General features: G+C 42.4%; 3 protein-coding genes and 1 pseudogene across 4 annotated transcripts in view; 3 read left to right on the top strand and 1 right to left on the bottom strand.

Moving 5' to 3' along the window:
- Positions 1–1,285: 1,285 nt before the first annotated feature.
- Positions 1,286–11,203, top strand: LOC143131826 (uncharacterized; annotated as a pseudogene).
- A 554-nt stretch (positions 11,204–11,757) lies between these two features.
- Positions 11,758–18,283, top strand: LOC143130871 (retinol dehydrogenase 12). Of its 2 annotated transcripts, XM_076290126.1 has the most exons (7): positions 11,758–11,837; positions 12,296–12,411; positions 13,317–13,472; positions 13,619–13,723; positions 16,007–16,216; positions 17,378–17,570; positions 17,854–18,283. In XM_076290126.1, the coding sequence occupies exons 1-7, from the start codon at positions 11,824–11,826 to the stop codon at positions 17,954–17,956; spliced, it is 897 nt and encodes a 298-aa protein (XP_076146241.1). In that variant the 5' UTR covers positions 11,758–11,823; the 3' UTR covers positions 17,957–18,283. The 2 variants fall into 2 exon arrangements, with proteins under 2 accessions (XP_076146241.1, XP_076146240.1); XM_076290125.1 differs by lacking the exon at positions 11,758–11,837 and having other exon boundaries at positions 12,243–12,411.
- Positions 18,284–20,194: 1,911 nt separating this feature from the next.
- On the top strand, positions 20,195–24,444 carry sec61g (SEC61 translocon subunit gamma). Its single transcript, XM_076290124.1, has 4 exons — positions 20,195–20,287; positions 20,732–20,850; positions 23,885–23,987; positions 24,300–24,444. Exons 2-4 carry the CDS (start codon positions 20,757–20,759, stop codon positions 24,307–24,309), a joined length of 207 nt encoding a protein of 68 aa, XP_076146239.1. The 5' UTR covers positions 20,195–20,287; positions 20,732–20,756; the 3' UTR covers positions 24,310–24,444.
- tpk1 (thiamin pyrophosphokinase 1) overlaps positions 24,057–25,361 on the bottom strand; it is a 58,554-nt gene continuing 57,249 nt past the window's right edge. Inside the window, exon 9 of the mRNA XM_076290123.1 lies at positions 24,057–24,672. Within this exon, the coding sequence (XP_076146238.1) occupies positions 24,533–24,672 (140 nt within the window). The 3' untranslated portion in view covers positions 24,057–24,532. The remainder of the gene's footprint in view (positions 24,673–25,361) is intronic.

Raw genomic sequence — 25,361 nt, 5'->3', positions numbered from 1 at the left:
TTTGGCAACTTGGTGGCACAACTTCGCGGACTTGCTCCCTATGTAGGTATAAAAGGCAAATACTGTGTACAGATGGTTTACAATTACAAAGTTATTACAACTATTAACCATCACCACATTGAGCATCTATCTACAGTGTGTAACATTCATAGTTGATTTACAAACTATTTGCTAAAAGATTACAAATAATTGCTTTATTGTTAGTAAACATTTTAAACTTTTACTTAATTGTTAGCAAAAACAAATGTTAACTATACATTAACAAACAATACTTTAGCATTTGTAAGTGCTAGTTATTCTAAAGCGTTACCCAGTTGCAGTGTTGTAGTCAAGTCACTATGTCTCGAGTCCGAGTCCAGGTTTGAGTCTCCAGTGTTCAAGTCCAAGTCATTAAAAAAAATTCAAAGTCAAGTCCGAGTCCACTACTCATCCGAGTGAAGTCCGAGTCGAATCACTATTAAATGCAAAACTGACAACCTTCGGGGCATTCGTGTCTCCAAATATTTGGCGCCATCAAAGTCAAAGTCAAAGTCAAAGTCAAAGTCAGCTTTATTGTCAATTTCTTCACATGTTCCAGACATACAAAGAGATCGAAATTACGTTTCTCACTATCCCATTAAAGCCATTAAAGTTAACGTCCGTTATGGTAGGAACATGGTGTGATGTGTGATGTATGACATGAAGCAGTAACACTCCATTGCACTAATATTAATACTAAAAATAATTTAGATATTAAAATCTTATACCAAATAATATTCTAATGACATATTACAATTAAAGCCTAATGACATTACAAAAAAAAATTGCGAGTCTGCATGGTCTGAATGTACGAGTCCAAGTTAGAGTCATTCAGTGCAATTCAAGTCCAATTCAAGTCACAAGTCTCTAAATTTAGCTCATGACTCGGACTCGAGTCCGAGTCCTGGACTCGAGTACTACAACACTGCCCAGTTGCATGTGGTATTATCAGAGGGACTTTCACTAGATGGACTCGAGTACTACAACACTGCCCAGTTGTGTGTGGCATTATAAGAGGGCCTTTCACTAGATGGACAGTGTGAAGCGGGCCCATCCTTTTCTGCACGGTCCATTTAATCAGTTAGTTCAAACAGTCATGGGACTCAGATAATTCTTGTGACTATCTTCTCTGCATGATGGTACAATCCTAAGTGGTGTGAGAGTGGAGGAGCGATGGATATAACCACTGTGGCAATGCTGTGGTAGGCTGTTTCAAAAGGAACCACTTGGAGGAATACTCCGCCAAACTCCAAACTCAGCCAAGAAGATGGCAGGCATCAGGTAAGGTTATTTGTAAGATTCAAATCAACTGGCCGAGGAGGAGATATTTTGACAGGGTGAATGATGTGCCAGACATAATCTATTATTCCCTTATTTCACAATTGAATCAATATGCTTCTGGAAGATGTTAGATTAAGAAGGTAAACAAACATGTTTAATTGTGTCTAAATTGAATAAGTTGACTGCTTTAGGGGCCTTATTGCCACGCAGTGGTCATCTGATATTCGTCTGGAGGGAAAAACAGCCATTGTGACGGGTGCTAACAGCGGCATTGGAAAAGAAACAGCCAAAGACCTCGCTATGAGGGGTGAGTAGCTCAACAATGGAGTAGAGAATAAGAGAATGCTATTATCATAACATACTTATTTTATTCTATAAAGTTAAACCAACAGTTTTCGGAGTGTCTGCATTGAGGAACTATCATAACTGAATGTAGGTATTTTGTGATGAGTCCTGGGTGTTTGTGGGTGTGATGAGTCCTGGGTGTTTGTGGGTGTGATGAGTCCTGGGTGTTTGTGGGTGTGGAGCATCCTGGGTGTTTGTGGGTGTGATGCATCCTGGGTGTTTGTGGGTGTGATGCATTCTGGGTGTTTCTGGGTGTGATGCGTCCTGGGTGTTGCTGGGTGTAATCAGTCCTGGGTGTTTCTGGGTGTAATCAGTCCTGGGTGTTTCTGGGTGTGATGCATTCTGGGTGTTTCTGGGTGTGAGGCGTCCTGGGTGTTTCTGGGTGTGATGCATTCTGGGTGTTCTCTTACCAGGGGCCCGCGTCGTGCTGGCGTGTCGGGACTTGGAGAAAGCTGAGCAGGCGGTGGCGGACATTATGAGAGAGGTGGAGGGGGCCAGTGTGGTGGCCAAGAAGCTGGACCTCGCTGACACTAAGTCCATCTGTGAATTTGCGGAGAACATTTACAACAGTTGGGTTCTGATATATATATATGTGTGTGTGAGTGTGTGTGTGTGTGTGTGTGTGTGTGTGTGTGTGTGTGTGTGTGTGTGTGTGTGTATGTGTGTAGAACATTTACAACAGTTGGGTTCTGACATATACAGTATATATGTGTGTGTGTGTGTGTGTGGTGTGTGTGTGTATGTGTGTGATGAACATTTACAACAGTTGGGTTCAGACATATGTGTGTGTGTGTGTGTGTGTAGAACATTTACAACAGTTGGGTTCTGATATATATATATATATATATATGTATGTGTGTGTGTGTGTGTATGTGTGTGATGAACATTTACAACAGTTGGGTTCAGACATATGTGTGTGTGTGTGTGTGTGTGTGTGTGTGTGTAGAACATTTACAACAGTTGGGTTCTGATATATATATATATATATATATATATATATATATATATGTATGTGTGTGTGTGTGTGTGTGTGTGTGTGTGTGTGTAGAACATTTACAACAGTTGGGTTCTGATAAATAAGTATATCTGTGTGTGTGTGTGTGAGTGTGTGTGTGTGTGTGTGTGTGTAGAACATTTACAACAGTTGGGTTCTGATAAATAAGTATATCTGTGTGTGTGTGTGAGTGTGTGTGTGTGTATGGTGGGGGTGATGGGGGGTGGGGTGTTGGTAAGGGTAACATTTATAACAGTTGGGTTCTGATTCTCAATTATGGCCAGATGAATGTGAAGGTTTAGAGTCACAAAGTCATTTTTTGAAGGGAACATTTGGTAAAATGACTGAGAAATGTAAGCATACTGTATAAAGTATTTTTTTTTTGTTTCAGCTGAAAAATGCCTGCATTTCCTTATCAACAACGCGGGTGTGGCCGTATGTGCATACTCAACAACCTCAGATGAATTTGAGACACAATTTGGGGTCAATTACTTAGGTATGAAATTACACATCTTCCCCTTCAATACACTGTGAGCTTTTATTCTAAGGGTGTCTGAAACAATTAATCAGACAATTGATCACATTTTTGTCGATCTCCATCAATTATGTTTTAGTTTAAATGCAGAGCCATTACATGTATTCAATTGACTTTCTATATAGCTTTTAACTTTTCAGTGCATCTAATGCTTATGGAAATCCTTGAAATTTTCGCAAATAATAAAGTAACTGAATGAATAATAGCCTATGTATTATCACCCGGAGCGAAGAAATACTTTTTTCTGATTGGCTGGTGGGGTGGCTTTTAATTCTGAATAACGGGACACCTATGAAGTAGATCTGGTAAAAAAAGTTTAATCGTCGTTCCATATCAATGCTTATGAATGGTAACTATAACAACCATAGTAGGACGACGGTTGAGCCTCCGCTGTGCGTCGGGGAGTTCTTTGCCCTTCGCCCTCGCCCATTAATTCCGTATAACAGGACACCTCGGCGGCCGTTATCCCTTACATAATGGATGCATTGATGACAGGGGGGTTACCCATATCTTTAAATAGGCCTACCAGATGACTCCCGTGGCTACATGTGATGTTTTAACGGGACTGTCCGATCCTGTTGCGCTTCACATGTGATGTTTTAACGGGACTGTCCGATCCTGTTGCGCCTCACATGTGATGTTTTAACGGGACTGTCCGATCCTGTTGCTCTCAGGTCACTTCTTTCTCACGTTTCTTCTGTTGGACCTCCTGAAGCACTCTGCTCCCTCCCGGGTCATCAACCTGTCCTCCATTGCTCACCTTATTGGCAAGATCAACTTTGAGGACGTCAACAGTGAGAAGACCTATCATGCTACAAGAGCCTACGCACAGAGCAAGCTGGCCAACATCCTCTTCACCCGGGAGCTGGCCAGGAGAGTAGAGGGTGAGGCTGGCCTGTTGAGTGGACGTCTCAGCTTCTCTGAATAGGAACACAGGTCCACACACTCTCCCAGAAACAGTGCTATGAGCCATGACAGACATGGTCTGGTAGGTAGGTAGGTAGGTAGGTAGGTAGATAGATAGATAGATAGATAGATAGATAGATAGATAGATAGATAGATAGCCTTTATTGTCATTATACAGTTGCCTTGACAATGAAATTGGGTTTGCTACATCTTGAATTTACCCTTGGGGATCAATAAAGTATCTATCTATCTATCTACATCTGACAAAGTGCATTTAGTTAAGTATTGGGTTATGTATTGGGTTAAGTATTGGGTTATGTATTAGGGTCAGTATTGGGTTATGTATTATCAAAAGCAAATGTGATTTTGCTATGAGATGATTCACCACCTGCACATGTATTATATTTCTCTAACCGGGGTAACTATACAGAAACTCAGCAACAGCACATTGTTAAGTCCACATGTCTCCTGTTTATTCTTCTCCACCTACATGAGTCTCAGTGAACTCCTGCATGTAACTTCATACTACTGCACCTTAGTGGCGGCTCCGTAAATGCAGGATACAACAACATGTTTCCTCGCTAGGCTTGGGCATCACAGTGTGTGCAGTGGACCCAGGAAAGGTGAGCACTGAGATCATTCGGCACCTGAGGTGGTCTCTGCAGTTCTTCTTGAGGACATTCAGCTTCTTCCTCAAAACGCCTGCAGAGGGCGCCTACACAAGCCTCTACTGTGTGGTCACCCCAGACCTGCAGTCCGGGGGCTACTACAGGTGGGTATGAGAAGTCCAAATCAGTGGACGCACCTGACTGTAAACTGTAATACCCCTTCCCCCCAGACACACGCATAGGGGTCATTGAATGAGCATGCACTGGTTAGTTCACATGAAAACAGGTCTGTCCCTCACTGGTTAGTTCACATGAAAACAGGTCTGTCCCTCACTGGTTAGTTCACATGAAAACAGGTCTGTCCTTCGCTCTTCTGACGCAGGAACTGCGCCCCGGCAACGGGCTCCAGGGCCGCCTGTGACGACCGCACGGCCAGCAAGCTGTGGGCTCTCAGCTGCCACCTGCTGGGCATCAGCTGGCGCTGACGAGAGTCGTGATGAATTCCCACACCATCTGTCCAGCAAGAGAGCTGCAGCGGCCATATTGTGGATTCATTACATTGTGCTGCATCAATGGCATTGACATTTGATTGAGAGAAATGGCTAATGTGATCAAAACTATAAGAGCATTATAAGAGCCTTATAGGAGTGTTATACCGAGGCTACCATATCCATGTAAACATAAGAGCCTTATAAGAGTATTATACCGAGGCTACTACAGTATATCCATGTAAACAAACTGAAATACAACTATTTGAACACGGAATTGCCTGTATGACAACTTCTATTAAAATGCTGTGTGTGACAACAGCCACGTCTCCTCCTACAAATGATCACTTTCTTCCCCTGTCTTACTGTAAGTCAATGAGTCGATGAGCACTCCGAGTAGGACTCCATCACTGAGGCTGCTGAAAGCAGTTAAAAGTCCTCTTGTGCTGGCCTGCCATCTAGTGGTGAAGAAGTGAAGAAGTAGCTAAGGAGAACAAACATACAGGTTGCTCACAATCTCAGCCCTGGAGTCACGAGTAGCTATGGGTCAGATATGGTCCACCATCCTGCCCCCCCCCCCCCCTCCATCCTGCCCCCCTCAGTACATCTATTAAATGTGTCAGATACGGTCCACCATCCTGCCCCCCCTCCATCATGCACGCCTCCATCCTGCCCCCCCTCCATCCTGCCCCCCCTCCATCATGCCCCCCCCTCCATCATGCCCCCCCTCCATCATGCCCCCCCTCTATCATGCACGCCTCCATCCTGCACGCCCCCATCCTGCCCCCCCTCAGTACATCTATTAAATGTGTCAGATACGGTCCACCATCCTGCCCCCCCTCCATCCTGCACGCCTTCATCCTGCCCCCCCTCCATCCTGCACACCTTCATCCTGCACGCCCCCATCCTGCACCCCCCCCTCCACCCTGCACGCCTCCATCCTGCCCCCTCAGTGCATCTATTAAATGGTGGAAACCTGTCAATTCATCAACACCATTTACTCCACACACCAACAGCCCCCTCTGCTTAACGCATCATGCTGTCACTGAATAATCTATATGAGTCATTTCACTGTCCTTCCTGTACGAGTGGGACTAGTGATACCTGTAGAATACCACTGATGCAAACGTGCTTCATATCACAGCACATGCATGTAGAATACCACTGATGCAAACGTGCTTCATATCACAGCACATGCATGTAGAATACCACTGATGCAAACGTGCTTCATATCACAGCACATGCATGTAGAATACCGCTGATGCAAACATGCTTCATATCACGGCACATGCATGTAGAATACCGCTGATGCAAACATGCTTCATATCACAGCACATGCATGTACAATACCGCTGATGCAAACGTGCTTCATATCACAGCACATGCATGTAGAATACCGCTGATGCAAACATGCTTCATATCAGCACATGCATGTAGAATACCACTGATGCAAACATGCTTCATATCACAGCACATGCATGTAGAATACCACTGATGCAAACATGCTTCATATCAGCACATGCATGTAGAATACCACTGATGCAAACATGCTTCATATCACAGCACATGCATGTAGAATACCGCTGATGCAAACATGCTTCATATCAGCACATGCATGTAGAATACCACTGATGCAAACATGCTTCATATCACAGCACATGCATGTAGAATACCACTGATGCAAACATGCTTCATATCACAGCACATGCATGTGCCGGCACTAGGGCTGTAACAGTACACAAAGATCACGCTTCGGTATGTACCTCAGTTTTGAAGTCACGGTTTGGTTCATTTTTGTGGTTGGTATGTACCTCGGTTTTGAAGTCACGGTTTGGTTCATTTTTGGTACGGTATGTACCTCGGTTTTGAAGTCACGGTTTGGTTCATTTTTGGTACGGTATGTACCTCGGTTTTGAAGTCCCACTTCGATGTGGACCTCGGTTTTGAAGTCACACTTTGGTTATTTTTTGGTACGGTAAGCCTGTAGGTACTGCAAGCCTAAATTCACTGACAATATTGCTGATGTGCAACGGAAATAGCATTTTGAAATATTTTTAATGTTAATTGACTAAACGGACATATGGTCATTGTCCATACGCCATTTAATATGTTTGTGTGGGAACTTGAATTTGAAACATGGTCCACATGCAAAAAAGTTTACTGTTGATTACTGATTACTGAGACTGCTTTGGTACATTCCCTACACATCTGTATTGATAAGGTCCTGTACCTAAATGGTTCGGTAGGAATATGCGTACCTTTACACACTTGGCATGCATACATACACACACACACACACACAGGACAGGAAAGAATTCAATGGTACCAGAAGTGAGGTAAGAGCTTTCTCTTCGACCTCCAAACAGAAATTCTGCTATCAGAATCTAGCTAGAAAAATCACAGGTGCTGCTCGCTGCTTTGCTGGAAACTACCTACGTTTTCCAAATGATGAGGGAGAAGTGCAGTGGGAGGCAGTGTCACCTGTGATGCACTTAAGAAGTCTTAAGAAGTGTTGTATCTGTCATGATGACTTGACCTGCTAAAGAGAAGTGAAGAGAGACGAGCTTTATCTGTCCTTTCTAAATGAGGCAGATCAGTGTGATTTAAAAGAACAATCCTTCTCCACACACACAATCTCAAATTACTTCATGTGGAACAGTTTAAGGGGGAGTGGTGTTTGCCCTGAGAAAAAAGATTTAGAAAGAAAGTGTTACCAATATGTACAGTCTAAACTCTTCAGTATCTTATTATAAAATGACCTTTCACACTTCTGGGTGCATAAACCCTGGTCTGTCTTTTAGTGCACGGTCCATTTGCTCGATTAGTTCTAACAGTCATGGGGTGGGCGTCGGCTGTTCTTATTAGGACGGTCCTCTCTGGAGTAAGAGACGGCTTGGTGTCATTAGCACAAGAGGCAAGAGGGTGCTCAAGGGCCGGCTGTGAACGCTGAATCAATGCTGTGAACGTTGAATCAATGTTTCTCTGCGTGTGGTGCATGTGGGTCAGTGACAAATAAGCATTTTTCTGGAATCATCTCCTTCTCCAAGTCAGTGCGGAAGATGAAATCTATCAGGTAAGGCTGTTTATGAGAATGAAAACTAGACTATAATGATAAGGAAACTAGACTATAATGATAAGATGGGTGAATGATTAACCAGACTCAGTTTAGTAATCAGTGTATATTTTGTTGTAATGAAATATGTGCTTCAAAAATATTTGCTACAAACAGCCAAATTAACATAAAATGCTTAATCACATTTAATGTTGACTGCTTCAGGAGTCTTATTGCCACGCAGTGGTCATCTGACATTCGTCTGGAGGGAAAAACAGCCATTGTGACGGGTTCTAACAGCGGCATTGGAAAAGAAACTGCCAAAGACCTCGCTATGAGGGGTGAGTAGCTCACAACATCACTCTGCAATGTAGAAACGTAGTTTTGCTGGGTGTAATCAGTCCTGGGTGCTTCTGGGTGTAATCAGTCCTGGGTGTTTCTGGGTGTGATGCATTCTGGGTGTTCTCTTCCCAGGGGCCCACGTCGTGCTGGCGTGTCGGGACTTGGAGAAAGCTGAGCAGGCGGTGGCGGACATTATGAGAGAGGTGGAGGGGGCCAGTGTGGTGGCCAAGAAACTGGACCTCGCTGACACTAAGTCCATCTGTGAATTTGCAGAGAACATTTATAACAGTTGGGTTCTGATATATATATGTGTGTGTGTGTGTGTGTGTGTGTGTGTGTGTATGTGTGTAGAACATTTACAACAGTTGGGTTCTGACATAAATATGTGTGTGTGTGTGTGTGGTGTGTGTGTGTATGTGTGTGTAGAACATTTACAACAGTTGGGTTCTGACATATATATATATATGTGTGTGTGTGTGTGTGTGTGTGTAGAACATTTACAACAGTTGGGTTCTGACATGTATGTGTGTGTGTGTGTGTGTGTGTGTGTGTGTGTGTATGGTGGGGGTGAGGGGGTGTTGGTAAGGGTAGATGGTGGAGGGCATTACAGTATAAAAGCAATTATGTTTTTTTTACAGCTGAAAAATCCCTGCATTTCCTCATCAACAATGCTGGTGTGGCCCTATGCCCGTACACAATGACCTCAGATGGCTTTGAGATGCACTTTGGTGTAAATCACTTAGGTATGAAATTATTTCCAAGTTCTTATAGTTTCTGATTATACGTCAATACACTGTGTGTAATCTGCTGATTCCATATGGATACCCTGCATGTGCTTTTGCATGCTGGGTCACTACAGAGCTGCTTATAAAGTCTTATTAGTCACATCAGAGCATGAAGGAAAAGCTAACGGACATTTTTCATCACCATGATTCTGACCAAAGATGTCATCGCTATCAGAGCCACTAATGTTGACAAAGAAATCTGAATCGATCACAGAATCATAATTAATTGAAGAATCATAACTGAATCGAATGAATTTGAGGCCAACTAACTGATGATGGATAATATTCTGAACACAGAGACCCACCCGGGTATGATTAAAAACTGATTGTTTTAACGGGGCTGTCCAAATCCATCGCTCCTCAGGTGATGCCCAACCCAATGTAATAACTGATTGTTTTAACGAAGCTGTCCAAATCCATCGCTCCTTCTCAGGTCACTTCTTCCTGACTTTCCTTCTGCTGGACCTCCTGAAGCACTCTGCGCCCTCGCGGGTGATAACCGTGTCCTCCGTGACCCACCCAATGGGCAAGATCAACTTCAAGGATGTGAACAGCGAGAAGAGATATTTTCCCATGGCAGCCTACACACAGAGCAAGCTGGCCAACATCCTCTTCACCCAAGAGCTCGCCAGGAGAGTAGAGGGTAAGGGCCACTTCCTTTGTTACTGGTTTCCTGCTTACTTTTGGAGGACAACAGATCTCCGTTTTCATTAGAAATGGTGTTATGGGCGGTGGCTCAGAATAGCTTTAAGTTATAATTATGTCTAACAGTGCTATCGGCCAAAAGAAGGCTACTTTAGATTGCGTAAGTGACTCATTTTGAGAACGTGGTTTATCGGGTAGTGTGTTTCATCATAATAAGTTTACAGAAAGATATAGTTATATATATATATATATATAATATAGTTATATATATATATATAGTTATATAGTAATTCTCGTGATGTCTGTCTTGACACTGGATTCAGTTAGGTCTATTCATTAAAATGTCAACATATGTCATCTCTCAGAGTTTTTTTTTATTTCTGTAAAACTTTTTTTTAATTTGTTACACAATATGTGTTGAAAATAACACAACTTGAGTTGAAAACAAAACTTGCTCTGTTTTTTAACACATCTCTGTGTCCAGACAGGGACAGCACATTCGTTTTAATAGTGTACCTGCATTTCGATATCCAGTAAAATAGCTGTAGTGTATTTTGATGTTTTATTTTACAAATACAGTAATTGATTATTTAATGCACTTTCGTATTGGCTGACGTGTTAATGAAAACACCAGCACAATATTAAAGTTTATGATTGGGGATCAAAAGATGCAGACTATCTATGGGGATTAGAAGAGAGAGCAGGACTGACTGTATGTTTGTTTCCTGATCAGACTTTGGGATAACTGCGTATGCAGTGGACCCGGGCGTGGTCAACACACAGATATTTAGACACATGAGTTGGCCTCTACAGCTCTTCATGAAGTCTATTAGCTTCTTCCTCAAAACGCCTGAAGAGGGATCCTACACAAGCCTCTATTGTGCGGTCACCCCAGACCTAGAGTCTGGAGGCTACTGCAGGTGGGCATGATTCAAATGAGACGACAGCCTGTTACAATGTCACACTGGGAATGCATTAAAACATCCCTTCCCTCATACACACAACAAAAGAGTCATTGCATAAGCATGCATGTAGGCCCACATGAAAACGTGTTGGTCATAGCTCTGTGCCTTGCTCTTCTGACGCAGGAACTGCGCCCCGGCAGCATGCATTCCGGCCGCCAGTGACGACCGCACGGCCTGCAAGCTGTGGGCTCTCAGCTGCCACCTGCTGGGCATCCGCTGGCGCTGACGAAAGTCGTGATGAATTCCCACATCAGCTATTCATTCCAACAGCTTAGCTATATCACATGGTTAATGAGTTTAGCCATGTTATTGTTTTAACGTTTCAAATAATTTGTTCTTTCAGGGAATGTAGCCACCAGTTACAGTTAAATAACCTTGGGCCTATAAATCAACAGGCTAGGCTGTCAAAGCACATGTTCTTACACGTATGAATAAAGTTACCTACAAAATGCATTATTGTACCCTATTGGGGATTATTCTTGACACACAAATAATCACAAAAATGCTTGAGTCGAGAGAGACATCTAGTGGTGACCAATCCTTTTAAAATCATTTTAGACTCCTTTTCAGCCAATGCCACTTAACACAATCCAAGGCAAGCATGACATAGCGGTGGTCTTCGATGGCAAGTTATTCATAAAGATAGTTGTCACTATTCTTTGATTACTTTTCAGCACACCTGTAGTTCGTTGCAGATATCATCCATCCAAATATAGCACTGTTTGACAAATTCCGGTAGGGGAGAGGCGCGGGGCTCTGAAGCGGATGGTCTGGAATTTTATGAAGCCCTTGACGACGGTACACTTATCGTGAGAGCGCTCTCACGGAAACTGGGTAACATTTTTAGACCGCAGTGACAATGCATTCTTTAAGGTAAGTTGCTTTGCATTTTGTTTTTGGGCTTTTGTATGGATACGTGACCAAAAACTTACATACAAACCTACAACAACCAACAACAACACTATTTTGATACTCAACTACTCCCACTTGGTTTTACTAATGCAAAGAAATGTGTCATCTGGACTGTCATTCATCACGAAAAAAAGGTAGACTATTCAATTTAATGCACCAGTTAATGCGCAGAAGTTACACAAAAAATCAGTCCCATCCACTGACTGTTATTTTGTTTGTTTTAATTAAATGTGAACAGTAGATCATTCCGTATTATTTTATGTAGCCTAACGTTAATGTAAATAATATTGACATCATGCACTTGGTAAACAATCAAATGTGGTGTCATCTGGAGTTCAACTCATCAAGCAGGACATCGGTCTGTATATGGGTATGTGTGTGTTCTTGTTTTTACTTTCATGTTTCATGTTTTTATTCAGAAACTGTTTCTGTGGCCAGTGGTCATCCAATGCCAGACTTGATGAGAAAACAGTTATCATAACTGGAGCTAACACCGGCATAGGGAAGGAGACCGCAAGAGACTTGGCAAAGAGAGGTAGCCTCACTTAATTTTAAACCTCTCTCTCTCTCTTTATTGGAAGATAATTAACAAAAAATCTGTTTATGGACATTTATAGCCTACATTAACTTATCTTCTTATTAACTTCCTATTATGCGCCAGCATGAATGCAAATCTTCAAGGGCTCTTGAGTGCAATATTATTCTCTGGGAAACTCTGAGCACATAAAAGATTCTTAGCATTTTAAAGTATATTAAAATATCAGATGGTGAGGGTAAGTTTACACAACATATGTGCTAAAAGTTGTTGTTGTTTAGATGGTGTACAGTCTCCTGAGGCCATTCGCCCATGGCAGCTTTGTCTGTGATAATAAAGTTGTTGTACACAGTCAGATAAAATATTCAGCTGGCTTCAGCGTAATGGGCAACATCAAATTGAGAGCCATTCTTCACCACCATGTAATGAAACTAAACCAATCCTCCTCATCATGTGTGATATGTGATAGCTTTTTATGAGCTCCACTTCATTGTAACTATAATTGTGAATTCATAATCAGTGTGGCTGATGACTGGGGAGTTGGTGGGAAAATGGGGGGGGGGGGGGCACTCTCTTTCCCACATGAGCTTGACGGATTCTAAACAAAGAGTCGTCATAGCGTGGCCCTTATGAAGCGCGCTAATGGAATAATGGTTGTTTTCCTCATAATTACTGGGCAAACAACCATTGTGCCTGCACATCTCTCCCTCACCCAGCAGCACCTAATTAGTTTATTCATGAGCCTCTCTGCCAAATGGAGTCCTGAGTCACCGTCACAAGTGGTGCATGTTGCATGGGAATGACTGTGATGTGGCCCCATTGCTAGGTGTGTGTGTCATAATGCTGAATGTCAGCTTATCCCCCCTGTACCTGTGTGTGTGTGTGTGTTTGTGTGTGTCCATGAGGTGCTCGGATCATCATGGCCTGCAGAGATCTGGAGAGAGGAGAGTGGGCCAGGGAGGAGATTGTGGAGGACTCGGGGAACCAGAATGTTGTCTTGAAGAAACTAGACCTGTCTAGCACCAAGTCAATACGGGAATTTGCAGAGTTGATTAACAAAGGTTTCTCCTTCCACACTTAACACTGAAAACAATATCATCTTAGCTGTGAGGTGTTCTCCACGTCCTCTGACACTACAGGGGAACTTTTGTCATCATTTTTAAGAAGTGTCATATCCCCCCCTATCTCCATTTTGCTGTTCACTCAGAGGAAAAGCAACTCAATATTCTTATCAACAACGCTGGTGTGATGCTGTGTCCATACTCCAAAACAGCTGATGGATTTGAGATGCAGATTGGCGTTAACCACCTGGGTAAGAGCCCTAAGTCTTCAAGTAAACCGTAAAAGCTGTGGCGTTAATGCCTGGGTAAGAGCCCTTCTGGTATAATTGTATATACTGTAGGTTTCTCATTTACTGAAATGTTTAGTGTAACCGTGCCTATGTGCTCTGAGAAAATGGCTCCCTTCATCCGAAGTGTCCCTCTGTGGACATGTCCAGAGAGTGAGAAGACTGTTTGCTGTAGGGTGTCTGATTTTCTTCCCCCCAAGGACACCAACATACCTAGGCCATTAGGTTAGGGGTTTTGTAACATTCTTATCTGTACTGGATGGATGGATCATTGTTGGGGGGAAGCTTCTTGTGATTTTCCGTGGGTGTGTTAAGGGTATAAGAACTGGTTTCACCCGCATATATGTGGCATTGTTACTTAACCTTTGCTGTCGGGAACATTCTGATGGTATGGAGAATAAAGCTGCAGTCTCACACCAGCATTTTGACCACACCCTCAGTGTTCAAGTAAACCGTAAAAGCTGTGGCGTAAACCACCTCAGTGTTTACATGGCTGTACTTTAGAATAATCATTTGAACTCTATGGCAGTATGAAAACAAGGTATGATCTCTGTAGCACTAAGTAAATTGGTTTCTTGACCCCATACTTTTTTCTCAGTGGGTGGACTTTCAGTTAATTGGAAACCTCAGACATTCAGTTCTGCCATTAGGGGACCACTAATTATTGTGGAGACCAAGTTGATCAGGGCGGCGACTTTGTGTGTTTGGCTGATACACAGCTTTTTAAACCATCAACTAACCGGCTGCCTTCAAGTCCTTAGGCTTTGTTCAGCTCCTTGTACCATAAACATGGCATGTTCTTACGAACACAAATTCCCCTGTATGTAACGGTCAAGCTAAACAAGGCATATCAGGGAAGAGGAAGAGGATAGACAAGACAAAGAAAGGCCAGGAGTGGTCAGAAACAGGGATGTCCTCTGAGTGCACATATTCCTGTTGCTTTTCCTTTATTTTAACCAGGAATGCCACCTCAAAACAGTCACTATTTTTGCTGCAAATACACAAATGTACAGAAGTGGTGGATCACATGCTGGAGCTAATGGAAATGGAGGGCCATACATTGCTATTTGCCCAAGCCGACTTAGACTGAGTTGTGTGTATTGTGTATTACGTCTTGTGTGGTAAACATTAATGTTCTTAAGCACTGTTTAGTGTGTATTGTGTATTGCGTCTTGTGCGGTAAACATTACTCTATGTTCTTAAGTGCTGTTTAGTGTGTATTGCGTATTATGTTGTGTGCGGTAAACATTACTCTATGTTCTTAAGCCCTGCTTAGCTTTTCCTAAAAGTTTCAAGAGGGCATCCTATCCACGTGGGTGTCAGTACTGACAGGGCAGGACATGCCTCCCTCTCTATCTGATCAGTACTGACAGGGTTGGGTCAGTTTACTTTGAACTGTAATCCATTACTGACTACAGATTACATGGCAATTTTTGTAATCAGTAACGTAATCAATAGGATTACCCAAAACATGTATCATAATCGGATTACTTTTTACACAACTTGCACACGACATACACATTCTTTTTTTACACTGTCTTTAATTCAAAGTTGTGGCGATATTGCCAAGTACTGGAATGGATCGGTCGCCGTCGATGGCTCCTCCATCTTGGGCTTTGATTTGAACCTTTTTCTTGTCAAGAAAATACACAGGCAATTGGATGATAGTGACATCTAGTGGATAAACAAATAGGCTGCTTGTCAAATTAAAACATTAGTTAGGCTATCATAAAAAGTTGCATTGTTTGCATGATAAAATGTAATCAAGTAATCCCAACAATGTAACTATAATCTAATTACACATTTTTTTTCTAATCTGGGCTGATTGTAGTCACTTTATTTTTTTGTAATCTAATTACGTAATCCAGATTACATGTAATCCATTACTAACCAACTATGAGTACTGACCGAATAGGACATTCTCTGTCTCGTCTGAACCTTTTTCTTGTCAAGAAACTACACAGGCAATTGGATGATAGTGACATCTACTGGACAAACAAATGGGCTGCTTGTCAAATTAAAACATTTAGGCTATCATAAAAAGTTGCATTGTTTGCATGATAAAATGTAATCAAGTAATCCCCAACAATGTAACTATAATCTAATTACACATTTTTTATTCTAATCTGGGCTGATTATAGTCAAGTGATTTCGTAAAATCCAGATTACATGTAATCCGTTACTACCCAACTATGAGTACTGACCGAATAGGACATGCTTCATTCTCTGTCTCTTCTGCTGCCACAGGTCACTTCCTACTCACATTCCTGCTGCTGGACCTGATCAAGAGGTCGGCTCCCGCTAGGATCGTCAATGTGGCCTCGGTGGCCCACACATGGGGCGGCATCCAGCTGGACGACATCAACAGCGAGAAGGGCTACAACGCACGCAGGGCCTACGGCCAGAGCAAGCTGGCCAACATCCTCTGCACGCGGTCTCTGGCCAGGAGACTGCAGGGTACGCAAAACGCAATGCACTCAACACCCTCACAACTGAAGCGTTCCATTTATGCAGTGTGAAAATAGTTTTAAAATTAAAATTAAATTAAAAAATGTTTAAGTGTGCGTACTACTAATGTGTGCTGGTGTAGCTGGTTCCGTTGCTTATAGTGGAAGCACACGCTCCGCGAATAGAACACTTCAGTTCCGTTGGTTCTATTTTCCGCGAATAGAACACTACAGTTCCGTTGGTTATAGTAGAAGCATACGCTTCGCGAATAGAATACTTCAGTTCCATTGGTTATAGTGGAAGCACATGCTCTGCGAATAGAACACTACATTTCCGTCGGTTATAGTGAAAGCACATGCTCTGCGAATAGAACACTACATTTCCGTCGGTTATAGTGGAAGCACATGCTCTGCGAATAGAACACTACATTTCCGTCGGTTATAGTGGAAGCACATGCTCTGCGAATAGAACACTACATTTCCGTCGGTTATAGTGGAAGCACATGCTCTGCGAATAGAACACTTCAGTTGTGCGGCCAGAGTAGTGCGGCAGTGCAGAGAGGCTGCTGCGTCAAGAATGTGAGAAATGACAGGAACAAAATATGAGAGCAATGAACCCATGCGTTTAAAAGTGAAATATGAGTGTTGTTGGTCTTCTTGCGTCTGATTTATTTCACAGAGACATATTTCTCAGTATTTTCACGGCTGTTCCAAGGATGTCAATAGCAGTGTTGCTGCCCACATGCCCCTATAACTGCCCTGAGGCAGAACTAATAGCATGTTTAGAAAATGTATACAAAGACAGGAAGTTCATCTCACATTGGTTTAGACCCTGGGTCTGTAACTCTGGGGATTTTCTTGAGAACAGGATGCTGCTCTATACATATGGGGAATTTCCTGCACCTCTTCTATACCGTTCTATACTATTGATAGCAGTGACTGCCTGCTGAGTTCCTCTTCATCTTTCTGTGATAAATGAAGACAATTAGGGCCAAGATATTATTTTCTCAAACGTAGTCTGCACACAGACACATTTCCTTCAAACATGCACACATTCAGACATGCACAACTCCTGGTGTTGCTGCAGGGCAGGTGGTCTGGGAAAGCTGTTTAGTGGCATTCATGCATGATGAAGCCACCATGTGACTGGGAGCTGTGTTTGCCCCGGCAGGAAGTGGTGTGACGGTGTACTCGCTCCACCCCGGCGTGGTGCGGACGGAGCTCTGGAGGCACCTCAGTGCTCCCGTGCGGCTGGCCGTCAGGGTGTTCAGCGCCTGCACCAAGACCTCGTCCCAGGGAGCGCAAACCTCCATCTATTGTGCTGTCGACCCAGCTCTGGAGGAGGAGAGCGGTGGATATTACAGGTGTGTGTGTGTGTGTGTGTGTTCGCCTGTGTGTGTGTGTATGTGTGTGTGTGTGTGTGTTCGCCTGTGTGTGTGTGTATGTGTGTGTGTGTGTGTGTGTGTGTGTGTGTGTGTTAGGGTTCAAAACCATAAATAAGCTCTTACTAAAGAGCTAAACCCAAAGGAGAAATACAAGGATGCAATTACGATTAGGCAACTAAATAGGTTTCTTCTGATTTATTGATAAGTTGGGGATTTAAGTGTGATTTATTGATAAGTTGGTATTTGTTGTCTGACTCTACAGTGACTGTGCTCCGGCGAGATGCTCAAGAGCTGCCCGAGATGATGAAATGGCCGAGAGGCTGTGGGAGCTCAGCGGTCAGATGCTTGGGATTCAGTGGGATTAGAGGCCAAGTACAACAATATTATTAACAAAACACCCTGTGCAGTACATCAAGACTAACTTCACTGACACTTTGAATGACAAGATAAATGTTAGATTATTATCAGCGAAATACATAAATTCAATTATTTTCTAGAATAATTTGAACAGTCACATTTCAGACATGCCTATTTTGTATATCATCTCAAGCACAGGTAGTTACTGAAGTATCACAGTCTAGAAAACAGAAACTTGTTCCTGTCAGTTTCTAATAATGATTGTATACATACTTGGCATCATGTCTATATTTAAACTTGTTGGGTATCATTAAAAAGATTATTCCTGTAATTAATGAATTGTGTTGTCAAAGACTTTTAAAGAAATAACTTTGCCTTGTCTAACCATCATACACCATCTGTTCTGTCATTGAGATGGTTGCTGAGATGATGGCCCTGTTCTGTTAGAGTATGCTGTTGTTAACAGATCTTTTTGAAGAGGTGATGTGAGCTTCTTTAATATTTAAACACTGCTGTCCCATCTTCCTTCAAATTTTGAAGTTATCTGAACAAACCCTCTTCAGAGCGGGCAGTTTTATAATGTCATCTTTGATCGATTTGGAATAAGGCATTTCAAAGCAGCCTCTACCCTCCGTTTGATAAATAATGAATGGGAAAGCTACGGCAAGCAGAGTTAGAACAGGCAGCCTACAACACTGCAAAGTCCTGTTCTCTCCATCACAATGTCCACTCGTCCTGCACGGTGAAATGTTTGGGTTTGAGCAATTTCACATCAAACAATCAAACAAGATGAAACAACTTTTATGTGATGTTTTGATCTGTGCCAACAACAGTTCGGCTGCCGTGCCAGTGCATGAGGTTTCCAAAACTGGCTTCCAAACAGACTGCATCAGACAGCTCGAGACAGTCACTAGAAAGTGGTTGGGTAGTTGGAATTCCCATCGCCTCTGCATTCCCATGGGGCACTGGAGGAAACTCAAGACATATTTCTCTTAAGATCTATAGGCTATTGAACCTGCATTGGCTTCACTGTTTTTAAAAAAAAAAGATTTCTTAGTAGGATTTTGATCAAGGCATTGACTGAGCCACTAACATTCCTTTCATGTTTCTGAGCCACTCCATGTTGCTTTGGCTTTGTGCCAAAGGTAATTCTCCTACTGGTGGGCAAAACATCTCCCAAGCCTCAGTAAGACAACTGATTGATTACTCTTATGATATTGCGAAGGATCTATTTGAATGTAGGCCTAAGAACAATCTGTAAAACTGGTCATACAACTTCCACTTTCTTCAGTGCAGGTTGCAGGAAATCACTTGGCATATTTTCCTGTAGCCTAGTTTCAGGAAAATATAGAAATAGAATATATTTAAAAGAAACATTAATAATAATTTAGGCTACTCTATAGTTAATAAGTATCTTTTTATAATGATGATGACATTTGGTTTGAATACTTTTGGAGCCGACTGAAGCCTATATGATACCTATTCTAGGCAACAACAGAAAGTCTGTTCTTCCATTGTAATAGATATCTTTCAACTGCTTTCAAGTTACACCACAAATAATTCTACCCCTGACAAATGTTGACTTAGAATTAGCCTTTATTCTATTGGCAAACAGCTAAAGAAAATGTGCTTGTTTTCTGTCCTAAACAGAAAGTCAAGACACCGATGCATTTCATAGCCTGCCTGGAAGGACTGGTTTAGCCTACAGTAGACCAGTGGTTCTCAACCGGCGGTGTCCAGAGGCACGCTGATGTGCTTTGAGGCAGAGTGACGTGTGCTGTGGAATTTTGAGCCACTCGATGCATTTTTGTAGCCTACAGGTTAATCATCAGGTTGCATAAATTACCAAGTCAATTAGTTAAGTTAAAAACCTCAGTCAGTTAGTTAAAAACCTCAGTCAACATTATAAGGCTATGAGCACATGCCTATCACTGTTGTCTCAGCTCATGAACGCTACAGAAAAAAATATGGGCATTACGAGAAACACCTCTTATAGCCTAATAAAGTGTGTGACATAGGCTACTTTAAAATCACTGTAGCCTAAATCATAAGTAGATATGCCTTGGCTTTTTAGTTTGGCCTTTGGTGTGCTTTAGCCCCAAAAGGGTTGAGAAACTCTCTATGCAAAGCGATGATTTTTTTTACACTCAGAGTCCCAGCTATGGCGAAAAGCAGCAGGACTGGTAACGAGCGTCACGGATCAGAGTAGGCCTACGCAAGTAGCTTCTACGCCTGCGTGGTCTTAACGCTACGTCAGCCTTCTACCCAAAGACTTTTCGCAAGAGATACGTGGCCAGAAACATCAGCCGGCCAATTTGTCAACATCTGTCCCAGCACAGGTACATAGAGATGACTTAATACTATTCTAAGTGTTATTAAGTGTTTTTGAACTGAGACTGTTTATTTCTGTATTTATGTCTGTCTGGAGGCCACAGATAAAATTACTGTTGATATCGTTTTCTAACCCGTTAACGTTAGCCATTCAACGTTAACGTTAACTTATTTGTTATGATCTTGCTTTTTTGACAAACTTCTAAAGCATTCGTTTTACTCTTTTAGCATTGAGTGTAGGCTATGATTAAATGTTGTGTTATATTGTTTTACACTGCTAATGTTCATAATCTTAAAAACTATCTGAACTTACGATGACGTTGACGTTAGGCAAATGTTCAGGCAAAAGTAAACCCATGAAGTAGGCTAATATTTCCTTAGTGGTGAGCAAGTGTGTTTATCATCATCAGTGTTATTCTGCACTGATCATCTAATCTTTTTACATCATTCAGGAAACTTTCAGGACACTTTACCACCATGGATCAAGTAATGCAATTCGCGGAGCCCAGTCGGCAGTTCGTAAAAGATTCCATCAGACTCGTGAAAAGATGCACAAAACCCGACAGAAAAGGTTAGTAGCCTAGGACATCTAGGTATTTACATATTAGGTCGTTTATGTGACGATTATTAAATGTCTGCTAAAATACGTGTGCTAATGTGTGCAGTGTGGGTAACGTGCCTTATTTTGAGGAGGACCTTCACAGTTCTCAAATTCAGAAAAGTGGTAACTTATTAATAGTGTTAGCCTATAGCCTATCTCCCAAATCATTGAAACTAGCTTGGCATCGATGTCAAAATCCTAATCTCATCACCTCAATCTTCTTCACCAATTTGAGTGAATCACTCGGGGGTGGGGGACGTGTTTGTTGGAGAGTTTTGGGGTGGGGTTTGAGTAGAACAGCGAGTAGCCTACTACATAATGTTGCCTGTCTGTTGGGTGAGGAGAAGTTATCTACACAACACATGATGTTAATCTACAGGTACTTTGATACAAAGGACAGAAGGCCTGCATTAGTGCTGTTTACTACCAGCTTCTTCAAACCATAGTTACAGCGCTCATGGTCCAAGATATTTGTAGTGGGAGATTTACTGCTGTGAGCATCCGCAATACCATGCTGTGACGTTTAGGTTCTGCTTGAGGTCCTTAGCAAATAAATATAATTTTACTGATAATTACTGTTAACGATGATGGTTCAGCCCCCAAATTAGTAACCTGTATGAGCATTTCTTTAATGAAAACATGGCAAAATACGGATTGAAGTGCTGATTAGAGTTTCTCCCATAGACAGTAACAGAAATAGACACAGCCACCCCATAGGACTTGAGTAGAGACAAGTGAGGCCAATTTGAGCCCCTTTTCCAGGTGAAGCCTTATTGTGCTGCGTGAGCATCCTCAGGGTGAAGCCTTATTGTGCTGCGTGAGTATCCTCAGGGTGTAGCCTTATTGTGCTGTGCATCCTCAGGGTGAAGTCTTATTGTACTGCGTGTGCATCCTCAGGGTGAAGCCTTATTGTGCTGTGCATCCTCAGGGTGAAGCCTTATTGTGCTGTGTGAGCATCCTCAGGGTGAAGCCTTATTGTGCTGCGTGAGCATCCTCAGGGTGTAGCCTTATTGTGGTGCATCCTCAGGGTGAAGCCTTATTGTGCTGCGTGAGCATCCTCAGGGTGAAGCCTTATTGTGCTGTGCATCCTCAGGGTGAAGCCTTATTGTGCTGCGTGAGCATCCTCAGGGTGAAGCCTTATTGTGCTGCGTGAGCATCCTCAGGGTGAAGCCTTATTGTACTGTGCATCCTCAGGGTGAAGCCTTATTGTGCTGTGCATCCTCAGGGTGAAGCCTTATTGTACTGCGTGAGCATCCTCAGGGTGAAGCCTTATTGTGCTGCGTGAGCATCCTCAGGGTGTAGAAGCATAATCTTAGTCTCAAATGAAAGGTAACACATTGAAGTTTCATGCTTGTATTTGGATTATACTTCAGGGGTTCTGATATGGAATGACTACACTAAATATGTAATAATTACAAAAAATTATAAATCTGTATCTATTTTTAATTAAATTGGTGGACTACACATCTGCATAACTAATATTGGATCAAATTACATGAATATACAATTTATATGGATTCTTGTGAATATTTCAAGACCCAATATGCTATATCTAGCATTTGCTAATTGTTTGTTTCCCCTCAATGCTTTCCTAGCTTATCCGTGGCCTTTACATTAGACTGCCTTTGAGTTTCTTATCCAGAGAATACGGTTACTTCTTATCCAGAGAATACGGTTACTTCTTATCCAGAGAATACGGTTACTTCTCTCACAAGCTCATGGCATCATTTTAGCATTCATTTCTAAAAAAAAGTTGATCACGGAGCCGTAAAGTTAGATACAAGGTTATGACACCAGTCACACAATGTTGTATTCAGAGCCGGACAGTAACGGAGTACATTTACTTGAGTACAGTACTTGAGTACAATTCTGAGGGATCTGTACTTTACTCGAGTATCATTTTTGGGGAGTACTCATGACTTTACTCAAGTACATTTGAGAGGCAAATATTGTACTCTTTACTCCACTACATTTCTATCCATAACCGTGAGTACCCATTACTTCTTATAAAAAAAAAGGAAAAAAGAAAAATCTCGGAGACCCTCAATTTGTTGTTTCCAAACGTGATTGGATTGTGCAGGCGCCACTGATTGGGACAGCCTATCAGCAATCACCTTCAGCTTTCCGCCAAAGTCAACTCCATGGTCAGATTTAGATAAGAGACGAAACCATGGACGAAACAATGGATGAAGACGCAGCAGGTCCATCCCAGGAATGTGTCAACCTGTGGCCCCACCTCGCTAGACTATTTTAATTTTCTGAACAAGTTAATGATAGTTTTTGCTTCAAGTGTTTTAATTACAAAATAGTATTTTGTATTTAAAATACGTATTTTAAATTCATGTATTAGCAATACTGCCCATCCCTGGCAACATGGTAAAAAGATGAAAATTACTTGATTTTCCTTTCAATTCCTTTTACATTCTCCAAGGTATTAACATAAACAAATTTCATAACTCCATGTACAGTAGGACGATTCTGTACATAAATGTAAGCACTGTGGCAGTAGTAATGCAATATTTAGAAAATGTAGGCTACTCTTGTACTCTTGATACTCAAGTACTTTTAAAAACAAGTACTTCAGTACTTTTACTTGTACTTGAGTAAAATTTAGCAAAGGGTATCTGTACTTTTACTCAAGTAATGAAGCTGTGTACTCTATCCACCTCTGGTTGTATTTCTCTGGAAATGGAAATGATTCATATAAAGGCTTAAAACGCTTTAGATGTTAAGTTATTCGCCGTCAAAGTGACGCCAAAATTAACGGGGGTCAATGGAATGCTAGGTCCAGATGAAGCCATATTAGACTCAGAGCCTCCCGTTGGGGCTGCGCTTTCCGAACGTTCGCTTACCTCCTTGGTTTCTCCCTGCAGGTTTGTGGTGTTGTGAAAACTAGTAATGGAATGATATACATTCAGTGTGTACTGATGAGCCAGCGGGACTGTACAGTGGTTGGGTTTTACTGATGCATTTCCTCATCTTGGTGATCCAATTTGTGTTGTAGAATTCCAGAAGATTGCCATAGCAACAGCGATTGGATTTGCAATTATGGGCTTCATTGGGTTCTTTGTGAAACTCATCCACATCCCCATCAACAACATCATTGTGTAAGTACCACTCATCCACATCCCCATCATCAACATCATTGTGTAATTACCACTCCACCAGCCAAGACATCATGTGAATTGTTTTATTGTTATTAAAAATGTTAGAATAGAAAAACTACAATTTCTTATACAGTGTACAGTATCAGTACAGTGTCTTGATTTTCATGTTGAGATCAGTAGAATATACTAAAGTGCATAATATTTCAAACTAGACATAATACACGAGATTGTTCTAGCATTCAGTACATATACTTTAGTCCAGACTAGTATCCCATGGTGACTAACACACTACTCCTCTCTTTGTCTCCGCAGTGGCGGCTAACCTACTGCTCGGCGGCTAGACCATTGCTTGTGCTGACTTTTTTGAACTATGATGGCGACTGAATGGGATGAATGGAGAATTTCTACGTTTTGTGTTTGTGGACAATTTGTTAATAAATAATCCGTGGGGAAAATACCTATGGTATGGCATCCGTTCTTAAGCGTGAAGGCACTTGGCAGACATTCCATTCAAGTCTGAGTCCCCTGGCGGAGCAGAGCGTTGGCTACTTCATGTGAATGCCCATACTCCACAGAAGGGGCTTATCTGAGGTCACAGTCACAGGTCTCCTCCCCTTGCTTGGGTCGTGGGGCTCGTAAGTGTTGGATGTGCTCACCAGCCGTCCAAACTCCAGCACCTGGTTGTCTGCAGACAGAGATGATGATGATGATGATGATGAGTATGATGATGAACAGGGGTATTACTTCCAGGTATTACTTTCAGGTATGTGTAAGTATGTGTAAGTATAAGTAAGTATAAGTATATATACTCTTTTGATCCCGTGAGGGAAATTTGGTCTCTGCATTTATCCCAATCAGTGAATTAGTGAAACAAACTCAGCACACAGTGAGGTGAAGCACACACTAATCCCGGCGCAGTGAGCTGCCTGCATCAACAGCGGCGCTTGGGGCAGTGAGGGGTTAGGTGCCTTGCTCAAGGGCACTTCAGCCGTGCCTACTGGTCGGGGTTCGAACCGGCAACCCTCCGGTTACAAGTCCAAAGCACTAACCAGTAGGCCACGGCAACCCTCCGGTTACAAGTCCAAAGCACTAACCAGTAGGCCACGGCAACCCTCCGGTTACAAGTCCAAAGCACTAACCAGTAGGCCACGGCAACCCTCCGGTTACAAGTCCAAAGCACTAACCAGTAGGCCACGGCAACCCTCCGGTTACAAGTCCAAAGCACTAACCAGTAGGCCACGGCAACCCTCCGGTTACAAGTCCAAAGCACTAACCAGTAGGCCACGGCAACCCTCCGGTTACAAGTCCAAAGCACTAACCAGTAGGCCACGGCTACCCTCCGGTTACAAGTCCAAAGCACTAACCAGTAGGCCA

The sequence above is a fragment of the Alosa pseudoharengus genome, unplaced genomic scaffold (genome assembly GCF_046254945.1).
Source record: "Alosa pseudoharengus isolate Yale_2024_CS ecotype anadromous, Long Island Sound unplaced genomic scaffold, YU_APseudo_1.1 YU_APseudo_1.1_scf_18, whole genome shotgun sequence".
Classification (NCBI taxonomy): Eukaryota; Metazoa; Chordata; class Actinopteri; order Clupeiformes; family Clupeidae; genus Alosa; species Alosa pseudoharengus.
Note: the sequence above shows the minus strand (reverse complement) of the source record. Positions and strands in the feature narration are given on the sequence as shown.